General features: G+C 42.8%; 1 protein-coding gene across 1 annotated transcript in view; it reads right to left on the bottom strand.

The window, feature by feature from the left end:
- LOC133019207 (ephrin type-B receptor 4a-like) overlaps positions 1-26699 on the bottom strand; it is a 43752-nt gene that overhangs the window by 4801 nt on the left and 12252 nt on the right. Inside the window, exons 2-15 of the mRNA XM_061085601.1 lie at positions 17395-17465; positions 15036-15317; positions 13337-13727; positions 9517-9672; positions 6656-6991; positions 5558-5682; positions 4609-4774; positions 4178-4277; positions 2839-2903; positions 2545-2661; positions 1935-2182; positions 1629-1844; positions 1285-1434; positions 83-276 (exon numbers count right to left, since the gene is read on the bottom strand). Coding sequence (XP_060941584.1) covers positions 83-276; positions 1285-1434; positions 1629-1844; positions 1935-2182; positions 2545-2661; positions 2839-2903; positions 4178-4277; positions 4609-4774; positions 5558-5682; positions 6656-6991; positions 9517-9672; positions 13337-13727; positions 15036-15317; positions 17395-17465 — 2617 coding nt within the window. The remainder of the gene's footprint in view (positions 1-82; positions 277-1284; positions 1435-1628; positions 1845-1934; positions 2183-2544; positions 2662-2838; positions 2904-4177; positions 4278-4608; positions 4775-5557; positions 5683-6655; positions 6992-9516; positions 9673-13336; positions 13728-15035; positions 15318-17394; positions 17466-26699) is intronic.

Genomic DNA, 26699 nt, shown 5'->3' with positions numbered 1-26699 from the left:
AACGGCTCATTCTCACTCTGCATATTTACTGTCAGCGTGACCTCATCGTCTGTCAATCAACCACACACGTCTGTGCTCTCACCCTGCTCCCTCCTGGGCGACGATTTTCAGTGACGCGGGATTGCGGATCAGCTTGTCCAGGGCGCTGACGAGGTCCGTGAAGCGCGGGCGTGCCGAGCGGTCCTTCTGCCAGCAGTCCAACATCAGCTGGTGCAGGTGGGTGGGGCAGTCGGGGGGTGGGGGCAGCCTGTAGTCCTGCTCTATGGCATTAATAACCTAACGGAGGATAAAAGGAAATACAAATCAATGCGTTAAGTGAATGGTATTTAAAGGGCACATATTATGAAAATTCCACTTTTGTAGTGCTTCTACACGTTAATTTGGGTATCTGGCGTGTCTACCGTCCCAAAAACTCTGGAAAAAAACAACTCCCGCGATTTGTTGTGGTTCCTCTATGTCAGAAACGATACGCTATATGGCGTTGAATGGGATTACGATCAGAATTGACGTCATAGGCTCGCTACACGGCCTGGCTCCACCGGCTAGCATTAGCTCGTGAGCTAACCGGGCCGTGTATGACGTCAATTCTGATCATAATCAGGCAGATTACGCCACGGCCCCCCTGACTCTGGTTCAAAACGATATGGTTGCAAGATTGTGAAGGATGGAGGAGGGGTGAGGAGGTCAATCTGAGGAGGGCTGTTTTAGACAGGGTAAAAAGATGCTGTTTTAAATGATCCTTGTGGTATTTTGACTAAATATGTTACAGACATTTCATTAAGACCCCAATGAACCATATCAACTGCAGTAAAATGGGCATAATATGTCTCCTTTAATACAGTATCGAGTAGCTCTGTTTGCCAGAAGATTAGCAGACGTACAAAGGGAAGAACAAATAGAGAGGAGGAGAATCCTACTTAGATTAGCACCGTACAACTGTTGGCAACAAAGAGACGTGGTGAAGCCCAGTGATCCTGCTGCTCTCCAGCTTGATGTGTCATCCTGCTCACAGAGTGACGCATCAAGCTGGAGGAGAGAGGACACGCTTCATTGGACATAACAGTTGTTAAGAATAGAGATTTTTAGCAGCTTGTAAATGGGATTGGGTTCTGTGAGGTTTCTGCGACCCATCGGCCTGCGACTCATTTAGATGTTCACACAGCGACTGGTGACTTTCAATCCACTTGCTAAACTCGCAACTGGCAAATCGGTTTTTTACATTCGCTTTTTAAAAATCATTACACAAGCTGTTGTTTTGGGAGAAGCTCAGTTTTGTCAACTTACATCCTGGTTGCTCATGTCCCAGTACGGCCTCTCTCCAAAAGACATGACCTCCCACATGACGATGCCATAGCTCCACACATCTGAGGCCGAGGTAAACTTTCTGAAGGCGATCGCCTCCGGTGCTGTCCAGCGAATCGGGATCTTTCCTCCCTGGGCAGAAGAGGAAAACAGTCATTACTTCAAAACTTTACAAGAACACAGTCAGACCGAGCTCGGACAAGGAAAAGGAAGGGGTGAAAAAAAACTTTAAGTTTAGTGCTGAACTTTAAACAAATTCTAACGTCATGTTTCAACATATGTTCCAATGTGAATAAATTATCATTAATAGAGGATTGTCAACTCACCAGAGAGCTGGTGTAGGTCGGGTCAGACGAATTCTCCTGCAGGAAGCGGGACAGGCCGAAGTCGGACACCTTGCACACCAGGTTGCTGTTGATCAGGATGTTGCGGGCGGCCAGGTCCCGGTGGACGTAACTCATCTCTGCCAGGTACTTCATGCCGGAGGCGATGCCGCGCAGCATGCCCACCAGCTGGATGGGCGTGAACTGGCTGTCGTTCAGCTACAGAAGGGGGAGGAACACTTGCATTAGGGCTGGAAGGACCTGGGTGGCGTGTGTTTCACTGTGTGTGTTCTCTCATCTCACACTGACCCGTAGGAAGGAGTCCAGAGCTCCGTTCTCCATGAACTCTGTGAGGATCATGACTGGACAGCTGGCCGTGATGATCCCCTCCAGGTGGATGATGTTGGGATGCTGGAACTGGCCCATGATGGACGCCTCGGACAGGAAGTCCCGCCTCTGCTTGTCAGTGTAGCCCCCCTTCAGTGTCTTTATTGCTACGTAGTTTTCCTTTTTCCCCGGAGCTCTCAGTCGTCCTCGACACACCTCCCCAAACTCTCCTGCGGCCGAACAGACACATAAACACATTAAGCTGTTTTCTTTAGCTGCTCCTGACTTTATTGGGAGCATGAGTTATCTCCAGTAGAGCTAAAGCTCGCTGGAAGCTAGTGGTGCCCTTTGGTTTGAACGAGAGCTACTAATACAGCTAACATATTTATCAGTTAATTGCTTTTTTTTGCTCGCCAGTATTGAGTTTTGTCTAATAAAGAACCCAGACAATGGTTTTAAATGTCACAGAAGCAATTTAACTGTGTAAGTTATATATTTTCATAATGTTATTTCCAGGGGAAAAAAAGAAAAAAATCAGTCTGTGAGTCCAAAGTTTATGAATAATGAGAAAAGACATGTGGCTGTGGCTTACCGGCGCCGATGACCTCCTCAATCTTGACAAAGGAAACATCGATTTCCTTGGCAAATTCTCGCACCGCCTCATTAGGGTCCTCGTAGGTGAAGGGGTCGATATAAACCTTGACCCCGGCTGGCGAAAGACAAACAGAGTCGTGGGAAAGGAAAAGGAGAAACGTTTTGAGAACTATGAGCAGAGCGTTGTCATATTTAACATGATTTCCTTGATGTTGATGAATACGTTTCAAATTGCTGCCAAGGTTTAGTTTATTTCAGAGTGTGTGTGTGTGTGTGTGTGTCCTTGTGTTACCTTGGCCAACAAGGTACTGGCTGTTTTTGTCGCTCAGTTCTGGATCCTTCAATCGGCTGTGTCTGCTGCAGGGAGAGAGAGGTCGGGATAAATAAAGCAAGATTTGGGTGGCAGTGAAAAATGGATGTCAGACTGATTCTTGGCAAGCGTTTCTAATGCTTTTTCAATGGGATGCAAATCAATGATGTAATAAAGTGACTCTTCAGATGGAAAAAAAAAAAAAAAGATCTTAGCCCGGCTTTCTAAAATAGTACATACATCAAAAAACGAGGTGTATTTTTACTTGGTGCTGAAAATTCTAGGATGTGAGCCAGCAGAGCAAAATATGATAATATATTGATTCCCCTTTGGGAATACTCAGGGCGCCACGCACGGAGAGGTCAGAGTTCAGCTCAGCCACAGACCACTACCCTCTAGTTGATGGAGATCCAGTGTCGTAAAGGGTGCTCTCTCTCTTTTTCCAAAAACACAGCCATCCCTTTTATTATATTTTCACTGAAACGCTCCCTTGATGTGAGAATGCTTTTGTTGACCTTCAACCAGCCCCAGCGATCTTAAAAGCACAATGCATGATGGTTTGTGGTGATGACGAATACCTGAGCCGACCGCGGCGGTTCTGCTCTTTGACACAAGCAGCTTCCATTATAATTCTGCTGGCAAGAGCTCATCCTGCTGCAAGAGCGTAACAAGCCTGTAGCTACTGGATCCCTGCCTTCCTCCATTTCTCTCCCTCTCCCACCTCATAAGCCTAAAATAGCAATAATGCACCACCCTTGGTTAGTGGCAGATCTGGGCCTCAGCCACTGGTCTGTGTGTGTGGGTAAGAAACATGTGTGTGTGTCTGTGTGTGTGTCTGTGTGTGTATATGTCACAAGGTCACAGCTATTGTTCTCCTATCCTGTGGAAACAGGGTTGGGACGCCTGCATCCTGTCTCTCCCTGCCCTCTACCTCTATCGTCATCTCTCTACATCTCTCTCTCTCTTTTTCTCTCACACACACAAACTTTTTCTCTGTGATGGCATCCAACACTGTTTACTCAAACAATGAAGCCTAGGGAAAGTGTTCTAATGAGCAGGATAACTTTTAGCTGTGCAAGCAGAAGACATCATGAGCATTGCTTTGTGTCTCACAGAGAAAAAAAAAAAGAAACTGGTGTGACTAACCGAGGCAAACCCACTCTTGATAAGATATGATTTGTATAAACAAGAGAACAAAGTGGGGCAAACTTGTAAAATTAGGGTCACGGTTGTTATTGGTATTCGATTTCCCCCGTTTTATTCCCATTTCCTGTTATTCTGTCTGCTCCTCTTTCTCTTGCTCCCTTTGCCTTGTTCTCACCGTATGCAGAAAGCGGCCACAAACACGAAGGTGACCAGCAGCAGCATCCCGGCGGCGATGAGGATGCCAGGTACCAAGAACTGGGAGGCCGAGTCCTGTCCTGCAAAAGACAACAGAGACGAAAGAGAGACAAAAGAAAAGGAAACCGACAGAAAGACAGAGAGTTAGAGAAATGTAACGACAGAAATCATGACAGGAGGTTTATACTGGTTGTAAAGAACAGGATGAGAGGGAAGGTAAGAACATGACAGGAATTTATAATATTGAAGAGGCTGAATACAAGGACAATAACTCAATACAAGGACAAAGGCAATACATTCGGAAAAAACTGAAACTCTGCAGGGCCTGATTATGCTGAAAAGAATTCGAAAAACAAAATAGAGAAAAATGTGAAAGTGTGAACGTGTGAAAGTGTTCAAGGTTTCTCTTACCATCGGGCACGGTGCGGAAGATGGCTGCAGGACTGAAGCTGCTATAACCAGCCATGGTGCGCACCCTCACCTGCACCTCGTACTGAGTGGCCCTGCGGAGGTCCGTCAGCACGGCCTGGTTTCGGTTACTCTCCATGTAGTGGCACTGATCCTCACTGCGCCGCTCCTGAGGGAAAAGGGAGAGAGTTATGCAGACTGGAGGTGAGCGCGGAACAGGAATAAGTGAGGAAATGACAGAGATCACAGCAAAGAGAACAGAGAACGGAGAGCTAAAAGGATCATCTATAGGAATTCAAATATCCTATGAAAAACTGAATAACTGCAGAATGGTGATTGGAGGTTTATTCGAACTGACCTGAAATAAAACTGGATTTTCACATTCTACAGTACATTAAACCTGGGCTATTTTGTCTGTTTTTGATATTGCATTTATATATCTCATTAAAAAATATGAACCTTGCCATTTCTTCAGCAAAACATTGTATTTATTACCAGACAATAAAATGTTCACTTAGATTTATTACACTACATATCGGACCCAGAACACACAAGAAGCATCAGGTGATTTGATCCCACTGGTCTGACTGCAGACTCCAGAGGGTTAATCAGAACTATGTTTATTTATATGTTGGGGGGTTTACATTTGTTATGATTTCATTCCTTAAAAAGAATCTTGTGTCTCAGCAGCATCACGAACCACTGAAACAAACAGAAATGAAATCTTTTGTTTTGAGCTGCAGTGTCTCATTAACTCTGTCAAATATTTGCAGTACATGTTTGTTTGTCGGTTTTGGGGGCGTGTGTGAGGAAATCCATATCAACCGCTGCCACGCCCTGTTTCCCACATCTGCATTGTGGCAGCCAGTTTACCAATCCTGAGCTGTAGTGTGGCCGTGAAAAGAAAAGAATGAAATCTGAAGAGAGAGAGAAGTAGTCGGCAAGCTCTCACCTTCTCACAGTAGCGTAGCTGATACTGCAGGATGGTGTAGTGCTGCTGAGCCGGGACTGACCAGTGCAGAGTCAGACTGCTCTCTGTGGAGTCGCTCTTCCGAATCACGGACACCAGCGACGGCACTGCACAGACGGCACAGGAATAATAAATCACACGTGGAACTTCAGGCTGTTTTATATACGTTTCCACCTCCTCCTTTCAAATCAAATCAAATCAAATCAAAGTTTATTGTCACATGCACCAATGACATGGGACATGGCAGGCAGCATCTACGCAGGCAGCATCTACACAGTAGACGGGCTTTACAAAAATGTAAAAAATTGACATACCATATAACATATAACATATAACATATTAAAATGAAGCAGCAGTTTACAGGGTGAAGGAGTAGGGAATATTAAATTAAAAGACGAAAAATCAATCTGTGAATAACTTTGTATCTCCATCTTGTTGTGATGACACTCATCTCAATTTGAAGTTGATCTGATGTAAGCCCTGGGACAAATACCTCAAAGTAAAAATGTGGACTATGGCCAAAATGGCCACTAAATGCAAAATAGCAGGCTTCCTGTTGCGTTTTTCCCATTGCACCTCCAGACTTTTTGTTTGCCTGGTCATGATATACCTATGTATCAATTTGAACACGTTCCGGGGGTCTCGGGGGGCACCGTTGAGCCATTTTGCCACGCCCATTGAAAATTCCTCCAGAATACGTACATTTTCACCACTTTCTAACTTTCTGCAAATTTTGGTAAGAATTTGAGCATGGTAAAGCCCTCAAAAAGCCAATTCATTTACCTGAATAATAATAATAATAATAATAATCCTTACAATTACAATAGGGCCTCACCTGTCAGTGCCTGTCAATGCTCGGGCCCTAATAATATGAATATATGTGAAGTAAGTACCTATTAAGTGTGACCTGTGATCTTGTGACCTGGCAGGCAACATCTACTCAGTACAAAAGCAGCAGTTTACCGGGTGAAGGAGTGGGGAATATTACATTTAAAAAATGAGTATATATGTAGTAAGTACGTAGTAAGTGGGACCTGTGATCTTGTGACCTGGCAGGCAGGGGCTTTACTACCATCTTACCGTCATGGCTTGAAGTGATGTTGACGCTCTCACTGGCCGGGTCCTTGCCGCTGTGCGGAGACACCCCGTTGAGCGCCTGGATGGTGAAGGTGTAGGTGGTGTGCGGCAGCAGGCCCCACACCTCCACCCTGCGACCCAGCAGGCCCTGCTGAGCCGGCCGGTAGCTGACGCTGTCTCCGCAGGGGGCGCACGCTCCACCGGGGGGTCTGCACACGGAGCACTTCACGGCGTAGCTCATGTCCGTCCTGCCCCCGTTGTCCAGCGGCTCGTTCCACTCCAGGCTGAGGGTGGTGTCGTTGATCTGGGTGCTGATGCTGCGAGGGGCTGACGGAGTTTCTACAGAGACAAGGAAAGAAACGCTTGAATTTTAGATCAGGCTTTTACTCTGCTATTAACACGAGGGGTTCACATCACAGCTGTTCTAACAGAAAAAGGGAACAGTTTGGGGAAATTCGCTTTTTCAAACATGAGATCCGGAAAATGTCCAGACAATGTGGTCTGGAGTTTGTGAGGATTTCAAATTTTAGTTTCTCTATGTGTCTGACTGAACTCTTAACCAAATGAAGATAGGAGTAGTTTTAGATAGATATTAGGCCTTCATACAGATTATTAGCAATAACCCTTTGATTCTCAGAATGGTCAATCTTGAAACTAGCTAGAAATGTGTGTAGTCAACGATGGTCAGTCTCACAGCTGTCTTGATAAGAGAGAGACGAGAGAGTTTGTTATGGTTCATTTGATGCAGCCGAGATGGCAGGAGCAAGACATTTTCTACTCAAGGCTAGGTTATGAGACAACATCAGACTGGCTGGATAGAGTTGTCTAGCAACTGGCAGAGTAACGTAGCAGCATGACGGAGAGCTGCTTCTATGTCACTTCCTGGATTCGGTGACAAGAGGCGTGGGACTGCGGCTGGACCAATAAGGGAGATCCAAAGTGATTTGCGGTGACACCCCTCCAATATTTTATAACCAATCAGATTAAATCTACTGTTATAATTATATCAAACCCCTTCTGTTCGGGGCCATTATTAACTTCCTACTGCTAACTTGCTTAGCATAGGCTGTGATAATTGTCCATAGCTATGAAATAACTCTTCATTGTGTCTTTAATAAAAAACTTGATTGAACCAAACCCTTGGATCGGCTTCTCTCATATTTAAGGATAAACGAACACACCTGACAAGTTTGACTTTCAGTTTCACATATGAAGAACGCGGCCGGACATTGTCCAGGTCGGACACGCTCACAAAAACAGGAACGTTTCTGGAACAGCAGCATTAATGTCAGACCCGGGTGATGCAACCTGCTCAACTGATCAAATACGATAACATGTCAGTTTTGCTGGTGACTAAATGTCTTCAGAAAATATCAGCAGCCCCCCCTCCCCCGTCAAAATGTCATCATGTTTAATTTTCCAGTCGTCGCTTGCCCTGATGCAATCGCACCGCATACAATTTCTCCCACCAAATCAAATTCTAATCTCTTCTGTGTCATTTTGCTGCTGCTTTACCTCTCAGTGACCCACACAAGCCATTTCTTGACGGGTTTCCCCCCCCCCCCCCACATGCGCTGAAGACGTCATTATTCGGTCTGCGAGTCGTCACCGTGCAGAGCGATTGCCTAGTGCCACGACGGGAGCGTAGGATGTGTTTCCGAATTTAACTTGTCACGTTTTTGTCTTTAAGTGGATGATAATGACCGCTGTCTGAAAACCGTACGAAGGCAACTGTCGCCTCAGGCCGAGCAGAACTGAACAGCAACACCACTCAGCCACCCGAGGATGAGTTTCTGCTCCCGCCAAGGAGACAAAGCTTTGCCAGGGAGCCTGCAGGTAACTTAAGTGCTAATTCGTGTTCTCAAGTGGGGCGACATCAAAAACAATGGGAGTGCACATGAATCACAAATTAGTTTTTTTTTTTTAGAGGTGATGCATTTTATGACCTGACATAGAGAATCTACTTCATTAAAATCACAGAGGCTGCCACATTCATGTAGAACAATTTAGCATTCAAGATTCAAGATTCAAGATTTTTATTATCAAATGTACAACAATAACATTAAGCAGTCGCTAGCAATGAAATGCTTGAGTCACAGGCTCTCTTCTAGCAATGCTCAATAATTACAACCAAAAAAATAAAATAGAAATAGTATAAAATAGAATAAAATAGAATAAAATGTATATATCTAAATATATATATATATATATACAGCTCAGGAGAAAAATAGAACAACAATAGTTCAATTGTGTGCAAATTGAAAACGTAAGTGATGTGCATGCCATCCAGTACAAAAAACAGAACGTGTAACAGAAAAGTGGAGATTAAGAGATTAATAATTAAGATAAGGCTTTTGTAATTAAAGTTATCGGCCATAATGAAATTGGAGGATGTGAATTCTAGTTGGTATTAATGTCACACCTGCAGAGAACAGAGGACGTCAACAGCCCAATGTCTGAGTGTCACGTCAGTTTCACTTCCTCTTTAAAGCCACTGCAAGAGAATGCAGCTCATTAAAAAGCTCCTCCCTTTCAAACGCCTGACATGCCGCTGAATTAACATTCCTGAATTGGCGTGGAGGTGTCACTTGAGACCGTCAGTGAGAGGAAAAGACCCTGCCCCCCCAACAACCTGTCACAAAAGACACGCATCTCAATGGCCGACACTCACAGAAACAGGAAACAAAAGAGGTTAGAGGAGCCGGGGCCAAAGACACCAGAGGAGAAGACACACAGCCCCAGAGATGGTAAACAACAAAGTGAGGGAAGAGGGTGAATGGGTGAGAAAACAAACGAGCGTTATCTTTGCACCTTCGTGTTTGCATGTGGATTCATGTGTTAAGTGCGGCCGACGGCGTACTTACTGGTGCATTGGGTGTCGGGGGGGTCGGTTTCTGCTCGCAGGTATCCGTACATGCGGCACGCGCACACCGACGCGCCCCTGACGGTGGTGTGGCTGAATCGCGGACAGCTTACACACTGTCCCTCTGTGCCCGGCTTGTACTGACCCACAGGACAGGCTGAGAGGGGGGGGGGGGAGCAAACGAAGACAAATTACACATGACACACTGCACACGCTCTTCAAACCCGCTGTGTCCCACACGGACCTGGGTCAGACCGGATCTACAGATGTGGGTTTACAGGGTGGTTGTGTGAAGGTTGGTTGCAGACAGAATTACACAATAAGGGTTCTAAACAGAAGACAATAACACTGATATACAGTCAGTGAATCTATTGTTTTCTAATAGAACAATAGAAAATGAATTACCCAAATCAACTATTTTCTCTGTGAACTGATTTCAATATTGTAATGAGCTGGGTGTGAGCCAACTGCATGTTGGGGGGTGAGAAGCCACTTTACGCTGAGGAAAATGTTAAGACATCATTTACATTATAATATCAACACACCATAATATAGACAAATAGCTAAAACGTGAAATAATCTAATTCAAAGTCATAATTCATCAAAAGAGAGATTTAATAATATTTTCAAGGACTTTGTTAAGTCATAATTTTATTTGGGACTAATGCACTTTAAATTCCATTTAAGAAGATGTGAAATGGATATACCTGCAACAATACTGATATACATCGGCCACTGAATACACACACACACATCGGTACGTTGCCTGTCACTGGATTAATCTGATCGTATCTGAAGAACAAGATCAGACAAGGTCTCCTCACCAGAACCAAAGACAGTACGGTGATACTCAGGATATAAAGACACAGGGAACTTAACTAAGAACCTTGTTTGTTAGTTTGCAGGATTACTCAAAAACTACTGAACCAATTTCCAGGAAATCTTGAGGAGGGGTGGGACATGATCCAGGTAGGGATCCAGATAAACTGATCCTATTCCTGTTTGCATCTGCTGTCACTTTCTGGATCTAGGCTGAAAACTACAGTTTTACATCAGGGCCCTGAGGCTGTGGAGGGAAGTGCCTGAAGAAACAAGGCTGAGTCGGCATCTTTTTTTAAATCTCGGATAAATACCTACTTTTTCGGTAGGCTTAATCCTGATGTAACTTGGGGTGTAAGATTATTATTGGTCTTTTATCTTTATCATTATCATAAATATAATTGAAGTAATTATAAATATTGTCTTATTATCCGGGCTGTTACAATTCTCCAAATCCTCAGTTTGGTGGAAGTAAATGGAGGGATGGATAATAGTCATCTGTTGTCCTCAGCTGAACCTGTTCTCCTCTGATACACACCGGCACTTGTCCTACACATGAATATGTAATGAGCTGTCTTCTTGTGGCGCCACACATACGTGCGCCAACACCTGCAGTGTTTACTATTCTGGCTTCGGAGGCTGAATGAGAGCAACACAACAACAAACACACTCTGTGGCCAACGTTTTCACACAGGAATATCCCACATGTGAGAAAAGTCACGGGGGAGCAGTAAAACCTGCTGAAAACCTCACCACCTCCATTTTTGGAGATTGTTGACATCTGCCGACATTTTGTCAAGCTTGAAATACATTTATTTGTGCGTCATATTTGTAATCTTCTATATTTTGTAACTCTGGTAAAAACATATGACAAATGGGGAAATCGACCCCTCCCATGTAGCGCTATTAATAGCCGGCTGTAGCCTATTAAACCTTTACACAAAGACTAACTTTCTTATAAATAAGAGTTTTAAGTGGTATAAAAGCATTCTACTGGGAATGAGTAGCAGTCAGTGTAAACACATACAGTAGGTATTTATACCATCACAAAAAAAAACATTGATGGGTATTACAAATGATCCAAGAATTAAAAATGGCTTGTTTTAGTTTGGGATGTAAAATCATAACTGAAAATAGGTCAAATTACTTTCAAACAATAGAAAATACACTATTTGAATGCACCATGCAGATCAACAAGTTAAATGTCATAATGGTTTGATAGTATTACAGTGATAATGTTGAGTTCAAGGTCAAAATTAAACCAAACTGATGACAAATGTAGTAAAATCCACTTCAAAGATATGGTTTAAATATACTAATCGAGCTCATCTGAAACACTAAATCAACCCGACAGTGTTCATAAATTCGAAGTTAGAGGGTTGTGTCTGAAGCAGGAAGTATATGCGTTGTCTATGGGAGATAATGGCATTACAGCTAAATTAATTTCATTTTAAACCTGGATGTCAATTTCATTTTCCGAAATGACCGGCCTACGCTGCAAATTAACTGTTCAGTCTTGCTGTGAAGGCAATTTCCCTTTATGGTCTAGAGGGTCCCCCCCCCCCCCCTCTCTTCAGCAACAGAAATGCTGAAAATGCCAACCCCACTTCACCAGAAGCAAAATGTCGCAAATTATTTTTTATTATTTTCTATTTTTTGTTATGAAAAATGATTACGCCTCCCACGGAGATCAAACTGAATCCCACCTTCAAACACAGACAGAGAGAAACACACATTTCCTTTTTCTGGAGAATTGCAGCGTTTTCTTTTGGTGTTTACGAGTCAATCATTTCCCATGTTAGGGCGTGTGTATGTGTGTGTGTGTGTGTGTGTGTGTGTGCGTGCGTGCGTGCGTGTGTGTGTGTGTGTGTGTGTGTTAGAGAGATATTACTCATATTGTGGGGGCCGAAATCTGTTTACATGCTCACCTTATGGGGACTTGAATTTTAAGGTTTGAGGTTAGAGAATGTGTTATAGTCTACAGACAAGTATCAGTTGTATAGTGTATAGTATGAGTATAGTAAATGAATGGAAGTCAAGGTAATGATTGTGTGTGTGTGTGTGTTTGTGTGTGTGTGTGTGTGTGTGTGTGTGTGTGTGTGTGTGTGTGTGTGTGTGTGTGCGTTTTCACAGGGATTATTAATTGGACTCATTAGACGGAGCTGCTGCTGAGCTCCTGAGAGAATCCTCCTGCTTCCTACTTCTTTTTTTTTGTGTCTGCTACGCTTTGATGTTCTCGAAGCGATGTGATCTCTACCCCGAGCGCCCCCCCCACCCCATCACTACCTTCACCTCCTGTGTTTCTTCTATCTCAGCCCAACCACCCGTTGCCTCAGCAGCGAGCCTTTGACCTTGCTCTTCCTCCTCGAGATAAGTGCTGCCCCACCTGACCTCTCTGTGTCCCCTCCGTGTGAAAGCTCATCGCCTCCCTCATTTAACTTCCTCGGTCTCTCACTTCCTCTTCAATACAGCGACCCTTACTCAGCCAAACCCACTCTCCATTGTTTTCTTGTTTAGTCCGCCTGCTCTGCTGGCCCTAAATTAGGGACGGGAATCGGCAGGGACCTCCCGATAAGATACTATCACGATACTTAGGTGGCGATACGATATGTATTGCTATTCTGTGGGTATTGCGATTCTGTAAGTATTGCGATTCGATATTACGATTTCCTGGGATTTCTTTTGGTTATTTTTTTTTTTTTAAATACTGGACCATAGAAAAATGTTGAATCATACCTTCAAATACAACACAGTCAAATTCACTTAGAGCTTTACAAGTTTTTTTTCAAATATTAACATTAACTAAATGACTGCCGGGCAGCCAATAGAGAAAATAAATAAAAATGTTCCCTATTATTGTAAAGCCCCTGTCAACTGCACACAAACTGACAGATTAAGAAATGTATGCCACCTAGGCTACTTTTAAACAATAAATAAAAGGTAAATTAAAGTTTCCCCCCATTTTTCCCCCCATCCCTACCCTAAATGTGCCTCAGTCTTACCTGTGCATAGCGTGTGTCCCTCAGTGGCCTCATATCCTGCCAGGCAGGCGCAGGAGGTGGTTGGCTGGCCCACCCACTGGCCATCTTCTCCGCAGAAGAGCTTGGGAGGGCGAGGTCGCGGCCCCTGCTGGGCGGCGTGCTCCACACACACACCCTGTGCCTCCTGCACGAGCATGCGGGGCACAGTCTCGGGGAAAGAGGAAAGAGCACTCAGCAGGGGGGGACACTTTTTGAAGAACACCCGGACAGAGAGCAGGGCCATGCAGGCACCCTGAGCCTGGAAAGCCAAGTAGAAGCCTCTCTTGGATAGAGGGCCGATTCTTAAGGTCTTCACATTGAATTTCCGCTCCCCGCCCTTCCTCAGGAGAAAGTCTGCAGCCACTGTGTCCACCTAGGACAGGAAGAAAGAGAAAGGATCTTACGCAACGTCCAGATTCAAACCCACAGGAATCAGGCGTAATGAGGGCGGCTCTACATGTTTTAGTCATCTTTGACCATTAACCGAAACATCACATGTGCTTTACATCATTGAAAATGTTCTAAAGCGTACTGCTGTGATTTCAGATTGATTTACTACCTTCCTGGCACCCATTGTTTCCCATTTGTTACAGTGCGCTTTGAAGCTCCACTCGCACAGAGTTGAAACTGGCTCGAGAGCAGCGGTAATTCATCACGGTGAACATTTCATCCCTTTTTATTTTTCTGTCAGAGTCACATTACTAAGTGGTAATGAAGACGAGGAGCGGGGACAGCCCTGAATCCTCTGTGTTCCACGCTGCTCTGACATCAGAGGTTTGACGAGGAGACGCTGGCCAGCACAGGGCTTAAAGACTATTCCTGCTCCAATGAGACAATAATGTAGCTTGGATATAAAATATAAGTTATAACGTGTTGACAATAGAAAATAAAACACCCAAATCAACTATTTTCTCTGTGTACTGATTTCAATATTGTAATGAGCTGGGTGTGAGCCAACTTCATGTTTGGGGGGTTAGACGCCACTTTACGCTGAGGAAAATGTTCAGACATCATTTACATTATAATATCAACACACCATAATATAGACAAACAGCTAAAACATAAAAAAAATTCAAATTTTAAATCATATTCAATCAAAAACAAAATTTAATTATATATAGTTTAAAAAATGTTGGACCGTGAAGAAGAGAGATTTAATAATATTTTCAAGGACTTTGTTAAGTCATATCTTTTAATTGGAATTAATGCACTTTACAGTCCATTTAAGAAGATGTGAAATGGATATACCTGCAAATTCTTAATTGCACATCCTTTAAGTTAGTTTTTTTTTTAATTTTAAAGAAAGGTCAAATGCAATGCAGGAGAGGAAAAATACCAATTATTCCTGATATGAGAGGGATTTTGAGTACGACTTTTTTAAAGCCGTCTTTGCCTGGTAAACAGTGCACGCTATTATCACTTAGTTTCTGACACAAGGTTTCTATTTACAAATGTAGGCTTGAAACTCAATCCATCTTTGGTGACAACATCAGGGTAATCTTGGATTGGGATGATTAGAGCTGCTACAATTAGTCTAGTAACTGATTGGGCATAAAATTCGCATTCACATTCAAATTCATCACAAACTTCCATCCCATAAAAAGTAAATTTAACATATTTGGGTTCTACCAGTAAAAACAAACAAACATGGCGACTGTGAGTTCTCAGATGTTGGACCTACCTTAGTGTACGGATTCTCCATCCAGGGTGGGTAAGTGGCCGTGGCCTCGTTGGAGTCGGCCTGGAAGTAGTAGAGGTTGAAGGTCTCTTTACAGCTGCGGTGGTGGGTGCTCCTGGAGGAACACTCCAACATGGTGAACCGCAGCTCCACGTACACCTGAGAAGCTCCTCGGCGCGGGATGAAGCCGCTGCGCAGCCAGTGGCTGGACGAGCTGTCGCTCTGACAGATCTCATAAGTCCTCACGCTGTTGTTCTCATCATCCAAACCGCTCACTTCCTCCCACTGAGAGGAAAGAGGAGGACAAAGTGTCGTCAGGTTAAAATGACATCTGACCCCCAAAAAACTTTTTCGTGAGACCAGAGTATACATTTAATTGCCCTATAAAAACCTTCACTATCGTCTTTTTATAATGGGTCACCATTAAAAGTCCTATTAATCATAATAATGTTGCAGCTCTTTGCTGGTCCTGTGCTGTAACACACCTGTCAGAGCTCGGCAGGACAGAATCTGGCCTGCTGTGGGTTTTGATCCAGCCCAAATTTGAATCTGGGTTGTTAAATCAGTCCTCCCACTGAGCCGCGGCTCAGCTAGTGGGAATACAAGTCTCACTTGTCAAACAGAGCACACGACTGCTCACAGCATCCACCGCAGACACAGCTTTCACCCCTCAAACACACTTTTAGACTAAAACGTAAGAATACAGAGGGGATATCGCAAATATGTATGATCTGAAAAACCTCTACAGATAACCACATTTGTTGGGGAGCCAAATACAACTGGAAAACGCTTTCATGTTTGACTTCTGAGTCAACGGGCGAACGTGTTCACCACCACTATGTTCCCAAGAGCGGGAAACAAGCAGGAAATTAACATACTGGGGGCAGAATTTAGCAGATTTTGCTGAACTCGAGGCTCAGAAATTCAGTTATGTAAATATGTAAATCTTTAAAAATCCATTTGCAGATGATGTGTTGACTGAGGCAGAATACTGGGCTGAATGAATTACAGTGGGGCACAGCACCAGGAGCCAGGTTTGAATCACTTGAAGGGAGACTTTCCCTTCTAATCCCCACAAATAAATACTTTTGGACTTTGGCAGCACATATGTCTGAGAACAAAATGTTTTCTGTGATGAAGACGCACAAAGCGTCCCTCAGGGCTCATCCGAAGAAAAGAAACATTTACAGTAGAGAAATTATGTTTGAATGCAAATCGGGGGAGAGAATTATAAATATAGAGATGCGCGGTTTTACACAATACATCAGTTGTATTCAAAAGGCTGAAATACCACAGGGCAAATTTTGTTACGCTGAAAAGATCTAAAAATAGCCGCTGCAGCAAACAGACATTAAAAACGATCCTGTGAATGTTGTGCGGCGAAACTTTTTATTTCATGAGCTTAGACTAAATCAAATATTCAACGTGTGTGTATTAATACACGTGGCGGGGTTAATCCTGTGTGATCACTGTTCACAAAGGACCTGATTCCGCAACTGTAGCTGGATACACATCACCGTTAAGCCATGAAATTATATTTATGATTTCATTAAAATGCTATAAAACGATTACACTGGAGGTTTGATGTGAATATAAGCTTTATTTGGCCTTGGAATAAAAAGCCGATGTAACGTTTAACGATGATTAGGTATTTTGGAAACTGAGCAGCCACAAACATCTACTATGAAGCCGCAACATTCCATGAATCCTGAAAATAAACAACCACGTTAATCCTTTGCAATCTGTAAATTCTGATGCAGACAGTTTGTGGCATCCCCCTGCTGCCGCCTGTCCACATCGACTACATCAATGTTGCATACTCAATCGTTTTAAGTTGCAGTTTGGACGATTTGAGGCTTTGAATAAACCGTTTGTAATGGTGACGTCTGCAAAAAAGCATTTTAGACAATTTTTCTGTGCATCTTAATCAAAAGCACAGACATGTATGTTAAGCATTTCAGTCCAGGTCCTGAAATCTCCCCCTGCCAGCTTCACTGTTACCAATTATTCCTTCTGAGACATAGGCGAGTTGAGCAGTTTTGGTCCCTGGCAAAAATATATATATAATACCCTAGCAACCACTCTTCAGTTGATCAAATTACAAATATGTCTTTCTCTGGCTGCACTATTCAAAACTGTGGGCAGCTCCAAGGTTGATGGGATAAATCAAAGCATCTGCTTTCGATATACTTTGAATCCCACATTCACTCTGGCCTTTCCTTTATTCTGTCAGTTACCAGCCATATAAGGAACTCTTCTATAGCCCAAGTAACAAAAGAACAGCTGGAAGCCAAAAATCCCCCAGTCACCACAAGGTCTGTGTTAGGAATACAGATAACATGGGGAAGCTGGGGTTACATACCTCGGGTTTGGTGCTTGAGAAGGTGGTCCATTTCAGATCAGATGTCTCGGCCTTAGTGTTCATCAGGACCTCTGCAAAAGAAGATTAAAATATATATAATATCCCTCAGGAGGAAAGAGAAGTATTACACTTATAACAAACAAGTGACTTTAAACGTGGACTTAGATCTTGCTTATACTATAAGGGTAGAAGATAGACTTTCACCACTCGATTCCATCTAAGATTCCCACTTCCCTGAAATTATCTTTTCTCTCATGTTTGTTTTTATCCCCCTTGTGTCCCCTCTGTCCCCAAAGACACATCAGGGCTGAGGTCGCACTGAACCTGGTGAAAAGAGTTGGCTTTTGTCAAGAGAGAGAGTCACAGCAAGAGGTGGGAACAAGAGTATCAGCCCGAAGTGCAAAGATACACACACGCACGCACGCACGCACGCACACACACGCGCACGCACACACACACACACACACACACACACACACACACACACACACACACACACACACACCAAACACACATATATAAAAGATTAAAGCCTTTCCCGTCACGACCTGTGATAACAGCAGAATTGATTTTTTGTAATCTTTTGAGTGTGAAGGTACCAGCTCACAAACAACCTGAGCAGTTCTGCTACGATTCACTGTCCCAATAATATCTGGGACCTGAGCTGCATGTAACTTGAAGCACAGGGAAGGGAACTTCTTTTTCACGTGTGGACATCTTTTTCTTTCTTTCTCCCGCAGGCTCTGTCTCTGTTAAATTATGACTGATATTTATACTGATGGTATTAGGTTTCTATCGCAGACCCGACTTTTAGAGCCGTACATGCCCCCCCCCTCCCCCCAGAAGCTCATCTCAAGGGTCAGGCAGTTTGGTTTTACCAATAAACGGGATTTAATGCGGCGCTCCCGTGCACCACGATCAAGGAGGAAGTGGATGCTGGAGGAAGTGGGGGTTCTGAGTGAGAGTTTATCATGGAGGTTATTAAGATGTTTTGTTGAATTAGGCTCCCAATATGAGGTTCAACAGTAAAGTCAGCATTCCATAACACACACACACGCACGCACGCACGCGCGCGCACACACACACACAGGTTTAATAGCTTTACTTTTCCCCAATTGTGATTTCTACAGTTTTGTATTTTTTAGGGCTGCAGCTATAAGTCCAAAGTTATATAAAAATAAAAATGTTCACAGCAGCCGATATCGATAATTGACTTTGTGGTTTTAAGCTCTTCTTTACAGGTAGAGAATGACAAGCTCTTGATAAACAGCAAAAATATTTTACAAATCTCAGAGCTGATCGGCTTTTGTCTGACGATATATAACAGTCTCAGGCGGCAACAGGCAATATTTTGGGGCTTGCTGTGTAGACAGTCGATAATCAGGCCTGGATTCTGTCTTCTGTTCGCCCCACATTGTTTAGAGCCTGACTCGTCTCTTTTATCACACAAGCGGAAATTCTCTGCACAAAACAGACAGCACAGCAACACTTTTTGTTGTTGTTTTAGGTCCAGATGACATTTTTGGCTAATCTCTATAAACAGCTATCTGCATATGCATACGGATTATTTAAAAAACAAATAGCTCATTCGTTTCGGTCAATGCGTTCTGCCTCTTTTGCTCTTCACGTGGAGTATTTACCTCTGAGCAACCGAAGCCTATTCAAAGGAGATTGGTCAAACTAGAAGCTGAACCCAGAAGCTTCTTGGCCCCAAATCTTGTCCCTCACCTACAGATTCTGCATATTGACGAGTGTAATCTGTTTCTGATTAAATCTGAGGTTGATCATGTGCTTTACCTCCTCACTGTTCTTACACAATGCATAAGCAATATATCGTTATATATATTGGACTTGTGGTATGTTGCTCTTGATATTAAACTTCATATACATAACATGATACACTCAAAACAGATTTGGAATTTTAATGAGATTCAGTTCTTTGTATCGTTGCCTATTGTTTTTAACTGTAACTGGCAAATATCACAACCATAAAAAACGATGTGAAAATGCTTCACTCTCATGGTCAGGGCCAAATTGTTGCTTTTCTTAACTGTTTAAGATGTGTTGTCTCCACCGCCTACTTGGTTCAACATGTCACTTTGTTCCAGAACATGTGCTCTGAATAAATCCTCGTCTGATGTTTGACACAGATTCAGTGATTCCATCTGGATTCACCCAAATGTGAGATAAGACCGCTCGTTCCTTTTTAAAAAAAAAAAAGACCTCTTCTGTTGCTTTATTAAATAATTCCACCATCCAATTATACGGGTGTACGTTTTCAGAGATAAAAACTTGTAGTATTTCACTAAAATAACTGCAACGCCCACAGTTACTAATCTTTGTGATCCTGTGGAAATGAAAGGAAATCATATTTAGCACTTTCCAACCCACATCCCAATAAAACACACAGTGAGACATAGAAAAAATGAGAGATAAAGAAGAATCTGACTCCCGTTTCCTACTGCAGCCGTCAAGAGACAGATGTTAAATTGTACTGACAACAGTAGGCTATTAATGATCATCTATTTAGGATGATATTTGTCTTATTCTAATCAGATAACATAAGATAAATCTATTTGTTCTTCCATTTTGCTTGATGCTCAACTTTTCCTTTCCCTCAAGCCGTTTTTCAGACATAAACTTTGGAGAATGTCCACACAAGTATGTCCAGATCTTCTCTGGACTTTTACATATAACAGAACCAAGCAGGAGATAGTCAGGATCAGACACGTTGACAACAGCAAGAAAACGTCCTGAACATTGAGGCAAGTTGGCGTATAAGTCCCACTGCACATATTGCTCATTTTGGGATACTGCACATCTGCGTACACGCATCAGAATTGTTTTTTATCGTCAGTAGCTCCTCAAATTTCGTTGTCTTTCCAAGTAGAACATTTCTGCCGCGTCCTCTACCTGCATGACGCCTCTTTTTTCAGTTTTGTGTCTGTTGCTTGTTAGAAGCATCAACAGGACTCTTCTCCCGCTGTGAATTCTCCTGAGAATGTCTGGTGTTCATTCTGAAAGCAGCACCACTGTTACAGTCAAACCACACTTGATGACAAGTCACACTGTCTGTACGAAAACTCATAAAAATACATCCTCTGATAAGCTCATTAAATAAATACACCCTCCTCTTCCCCAACGCTGCTCCTCCTTCAGAATAAAACACGTTTAACTGCCACACATAAACAATATTCATGCAAAATAATTAACCATAAAAGAGCGAGTGTTTAAAGTGGACGGCATCTCGTGTTGTCTATTAATATCTGCGTCTTTATATCTTTGCTTTTCCCGTTAACGTTTTCAATGGTCACTCAATCACACCCACAGCTGCTCACATCTGAGCCCCTGATATTTAATACATTCACCATCAGGGAGCAACACACACACACACACACACCACCCCCCCTCTCCACCCCTCTGTCGACAGCGAGTATTACTTAAATTGTACTTATGGCATTCCACCTCAGTGTCGCTCCCCCCCCCTCCCATCGACCTCTCTCAACGCACGGCACACGGAAGCAGCGACACAAGACTTCACTAATCATCGGTGCTACATATGCAGCAGGTCTGTCATTATGTCACGCTGAGAGGTAAATGGTAAACGTAGCTTCGATCGCTGACGTCTCCCGCTGCTCTTCCACCATTTCTCTTTTCTTTCTTTTCTCTTTTACAATCTACTCGCTTAACACTCCCGTGCGCAAACTCCCTGGTAAGAAACACACACACACGCTTCTCGCCCTCTCCCACTTCAACACCCCAGCAGCCCACAAACAACAATCTGAGGCGGGCGATAAAGAGAAGGGAAGGAAAGTCTGCAAAGAGCGGAGAGAGGGAAGAAAAAAAATAGAGGACAGAGGTGGATGGGGAGGATAATTGGGTGGCACAATCCAGGCCGGTGCTTTCCCCTCGTTTAGTCTGCCTGGAGTTCACTTCAGCATAATTTCAAACACCTTCATCTTCAGGTTCCCGGTGTGAGGACTTTTCATATGAACACCTGCCTCCTTTCTCTCATGGTGATTTCTTTTTGGGGGGTAGGAGGGAAGGAGTGGTAAAGAAACACTCTGCCCCAGGCTTGGTAATCACTGTTTATCGTTGCTCTATCATTAAGGTTTATGAGACAGGATGCGTGAGCGCGAGTGTTTCTATTATGTGCATGCAAGGCCTTTCACTGAAGCAGAGTCAGGCTTAAGCCCCGTTAGAGGAAGCCAGCGTTTCCCCTACATTCTTTCAGCAGAGGTGGCCACCCACTGCCGGAGAATTGCCCTGAGTGCAAGAAAAAAACGTAGGAACAATGAAAATTCGTCATCTGGTCATATTTAAAAAACCCAAACAAAGAATTGTACAGTAATTACAGTACAATCGCTGGCATTAACAGACACCAGACGAGTCTAAACTGACACTGGCGCTGGCAGCAGGACCTGTGCTGAGCCTTGGAATTATAATTATGAAAAAATTACAGTATGAAGATATATTCTGAACAGACTTATAAGCCAATTTTTGTTTTCAAGTACAGCCAGGGCGAGGTGAGTGTGGAGAAAATAGGTTGAGGTATCAGTATTAACATGATAGAGTTTTATTTTTAGCAACACACCATGTTGGGAATACACAGCAGAGGGAAAGGGTTTAGTTGTTTTTTTCATGAAAAGCAGATAACAGTGGAGGGTGTTGTGCTTGGTTTCTTTTGAAATGTAAAACAAGACTTTGTGCTCTCCGACAAAAGGAGAGTGAAACAAAGCAAAGAAAACACCCTTGTTTTCTACACAGCTGTCATCAGGCTCAACAAATGTCCACAAGCCCGAGAGCAGGAGGCCATCTGACCTGAAGCCCCTTTTTCTTAATGTAACTTCACATTTCACTTCTACACAGTGTTCTAGATCCCTCCCTATTTTTTACTTTCTCTGGGGTTCTGGATTGCAAGAGGGAAATTATAGGCCTACGAACATTACCCCTGCCTCAGCTACAATTAGACCTCATTTTAATTAAAGAAACCGAGTGCCGATTACACTCATACACCTAGAGAGGGGAAGAACAGGGGAAATGAAAACGAGAAACGTAAGAAGAGATGTTGGAAGCTTTGGGATTTGTCTATTCGACAATATTATAGCTACATTCATCAGGTGACTTGATCTTATGTGTATTTTTTTCAGATCCTATTGTGTTTTCATGAAGCTATTCCAGGCATGGTGTCATTATGATGCATTTCTGTATGGCCAGTTTATTAATTATACCATGAAACCATTTACATGTAATACGCAAGTGACTTCTCAACCATTTGAGTCATTCAAATGCACATTTTTTATCATAAAGTACTCAAATCATTCCAAGTAATAATTCATGAACTGCTGTGTTAAGGATTTCCATGTGCTTGCACCACATTTGGGGGTTTGGGATTGAAGCTGCTCTCTGCCGAGGCTCGATCTAAAAGTTTTGTCCAGTTTCTTTGAGTCGTGAAATAAGTCTTTGATAGGAGAGTTCGTGTCCTCCAGGTTTTACTCAGAACCTCATGTTTCGGGGGATGAAGCCGCCACGTGTTTTAAATTTTGCAAAGCCAGTACCCTGAAATCAGACATGCTCGAGGATTATTCTGGTGCCTAAGGTAACTTGATACCTTCACATTTTAAATTAAAGGAATACACGTTGTTAAATATAATTATTTGCTGTCTTTCCACAAATTACGCAGGATTGTTGATACCACTCTCATGTTTGGTTAGCTTAGCATAGCGCTAGACTACAAACAGAGGGAAACATCAAACCCCAATTTTTTCGTTTTCTTTTAACTACGAGCCCCAAAGCTCACTAAAGCTCTTTTCAGACATTTGGCTCATGTTTGGCTCCTTTTTGTTCATCATGAGATAAGTTGCATTGGTCACTTTTGCATCCGTTGCGTCGTCATGTTAGAAACCTCATTCGGCTCACTCGAATATTTTCCAGACATTTTTCTGGCAGGAAAAGCTCTGGGAAATGCATGTCTGAAAGCAGCTCAATTAACAAAGGTTTATATTGCTGGTTACACCCAAACATCTCTGTTGGTCAAAGAGTTTTTCAGCCTGAGACAGAACCCTGCTGTTTCCCTATTTCCCTAAATTTCTTGCAAAGTCAATTTACCCACACAGCAAACTATGTGTCAGATTTGAAATGTTTCTGTATCAAGAGTGTTTGATCCATTATAATAGCTACAAGAAACGGATTAAAATAATCCTTTTGCATGCGATTATCACCTTCATTGTACGCGAGGAGTGATCACCACCCAGCTATTGTTGGTGAAACTTGTGAAATGCTAATGCTGAATGTCCTTGGCACTCAGGTTATCTACCGTCGTGCACAAGAAGAATGCAAATGAAGAGAAAAAATATTTTTTTTCCTTCACATGTCAGCTCTGCATTGTTTTGTGAGTGTAGGGCATGAAATTTGCGTGTGTGTGTAAACCGTGTTTGTGTATCTTTGACAAGAGTTGTGTCTAGTGAGATTAGACCTCAGCTTCCTGCGGTTCCTGTCCCCGTCTCCCGTGCAAGTGGGGGCCAATTTAACTCCTTCCCGACTGTAAAACAATACCCTTGGCCACATTAAGTATGTGTCAAGGAGCGACGTGACGGGAGCTGAAAGTAGCAAAGGTGAGATGAGGAAAATGTGGACACGTTTAACACGTTTTCCCTGTCTTGTCTGTAGGGGATTCGCGGTGTCAGTGCAGCGGCTGGTCTCTGTCCCAGGACAGGATGTGACCTACTTAGGCAGGAAGCTTCACACTGGACAGAAACCAAAGATGCTACTGGAGAGGATCAACACTGCAGTGAATCAAACTGACTGACCCAACCCACTGAGGATTAGGCACAGGTCCGTGTACCTGCCCTCTGAATGTTTTCCATTACGTTTACACGGCCAACAGAGATTCACTAGACAGAATCATTACATTAATCATCTCCACTTGAAGATGGGTTTCCCACAAGTGCATCATTCACTCGCACTCACATGAGAGATTAGAAGACTTCTACCCCTGAGCTATTAATCAATTCAGAACGGCAGTTAAACTGTTTTGACTTCTAGTTATTGTTCAGCTGCACGCGTGTTCTTGTCTTCGGGCAAAACACCTTTTTAATCTTTTCAAATCCTGGCTCTGCGTTTAACATGAATCCATCTGTGGATCATCACAGCATAAACAAATTAACAAAAGCTTCTCCCCTGGTGTTGAACAACAAAACAAATGCAGGTGCATCTCTGATTCTCTTTATAATGAATTGTGGCATATAGTGAAAGGGAAAAATGTTGCATTATTCAAGCCACACTGGTTCAAAGAGAGCGTTTACTTTAACCAGAATGGTATAAAAATGTTTTGACCCTGACGTAAAATGAGAGATTTAAGGTTAAGAGGATATGATACATCTACTTGATTCGGCACCTCTTTATATTGCCGCCTACGAGTAATGAGTTTCAACCTTTAGTGTCAATTCCTCAACGGCACTCGTGCATCGTGGACTCAAAGAGCCTTTTTTCCCCTCGGACAAACACAATTCACACTGTGGAGAGGCCAGAGATATTCCCATAGAGACTACACTGGATGAATAATGGCCACTATGTATAGAGAGGTGACTTGTAGGAGCATTTGGGAACAGATTTCAGGGTTATTGTAGGAAGTGTTTGCTGCCGGACGTGTGCATACAATGAGAACTGACTGATACTGGCAAGGAAAAGCAAAAGCAATAGATTTTAACATTTTCTTCTCAACAGGACGCAAGGAGAAAAAAAAACCTTTGTCTTCTCAATGGATGTATTGTTAATCATTCAGAATTCGATTCTAAGCAGACGCATTCAAAACTTTAAAACAAATACTTTTCCCACCCAATCCATCATATGTGTGATTCAACACCTGGCTTTACAGTGTACTTCAATTCATTTGGAATTATTGATCTGCCACTGAGAGAATTCAACTGCAGCTACTTCCAATTAGAGAAGCTGCTTTTTATCAAACCCTCTTCAAAAATAACCCCACTGACTGGCTGCTTGAGAACATTGTTGCAGGCTACACCAACTCCCTGGTGGCTTCCTGATACCGAATCCTATAAGAGTATTCTGCACTTTTCAAAACCGCTGCATTACCACGAGCCATGCAGCCTTCGAAGGGACCTATTACGCTAATTTCCAGCTCTATATTTTCACTCTGAGACTCCACTAGTACCTCTGCATGATTCACAGTTCAAAAAAGTCATAAGCAATATTAGCTGGAGTCTCCTTACAGAGCTTCCTTAAAAGGGCACTTTCCTCTAGTTGAACATCCAGTGCTTGTGAGTAGCGCCTCATCCTCTGACCTGTTCGGTGGTTCTGAACGCAAACTGTGAATCAATCAATTAACTAGTCATTGAAACCCCCATGCTTATTTCTGCATTGCCGACAATACTACAAACACTTGGACGTAACGGACCTTTAACACCCGGAGATTTATCTATTCTTCCAGTTTCAAGTCTATCGTGTTAGAAGCGTCGTACACATTTGTTTCTTTTACTGGCAGGAACAGTTGCAGTAAATGTCTGCAGAAAAAAATGTCTGCAGCAACTGACTGAGGAGATTTCAGGAAAAGTCCAGACATCAGTGAAGGCCTTGAAGTAGCTTATGTAATACAGCACAATTGATTTGAAATGGAAACTTCTCAAATCCACCATATATATGTTCGATCCCAAATCCAATCCAGAATATGAGAGTAAACAACAACACGAACAACCGCAGTAAATATTACAGGACGTCATTGTTTGATGAATATTACGCCTTTTAAATACTTATTGTGGAAAGTAATGTCAAATTTTGTCTTTCAATCACAATCTGTATATTAAAATAACTTTATATGGGCCGTTTATTAGTGTAATATAGGAGAATTTGGGTAAAATGGTGACTGAAAGAGGAAACCCTCTGTTGCTATTAAAAAGTTATTTTGGTGACGCCAAACAATGGTATAGAATACCTGCTCTTTCACTTATTTGAATGCGGAGTATGTTAAATGACTATAACTCCAATTAAGTAGACTATTATGGGAAAATGAGCCGAGCCTGGAGCCGGTTACGGGATAGAGGAAAAATAAATAAACCACTGGAACCGAGCGTTCAGAGCAGTTTGACGTCTGTGAACACGTCTCACAGGGATTTCTGTTATATACATTTACATCATTATTTGAAACTTTGGCAACGTTTAATATGAACATCCAAAACTGTAATATTATATATGTATGACAGAAACTCAGGAAAGGCATAATAGGTCCCATAAGAATACTGTGAGGTCAAACTCAGCCAGGAATAGGGATCATACCCATATTAAAAAAA

Source organism: Limanda limanda, chromosome 14 (genome assembly GCF_963576545.1).
Source record: "Limanda limanda chromosome 14, fLimLim1.1, whole genome shotgun sequence".
In the NCBI taxonomy this organism is placed as follows: Eukaryota; Metazoa; Chordata; class Actinopteri; order Pleuronectiformes; family Pleuronectidae; genus Limanda; species Limanda limanda.
This window is presented reverse-complemented; position numbering and strand designations above follow the sequence as displayed.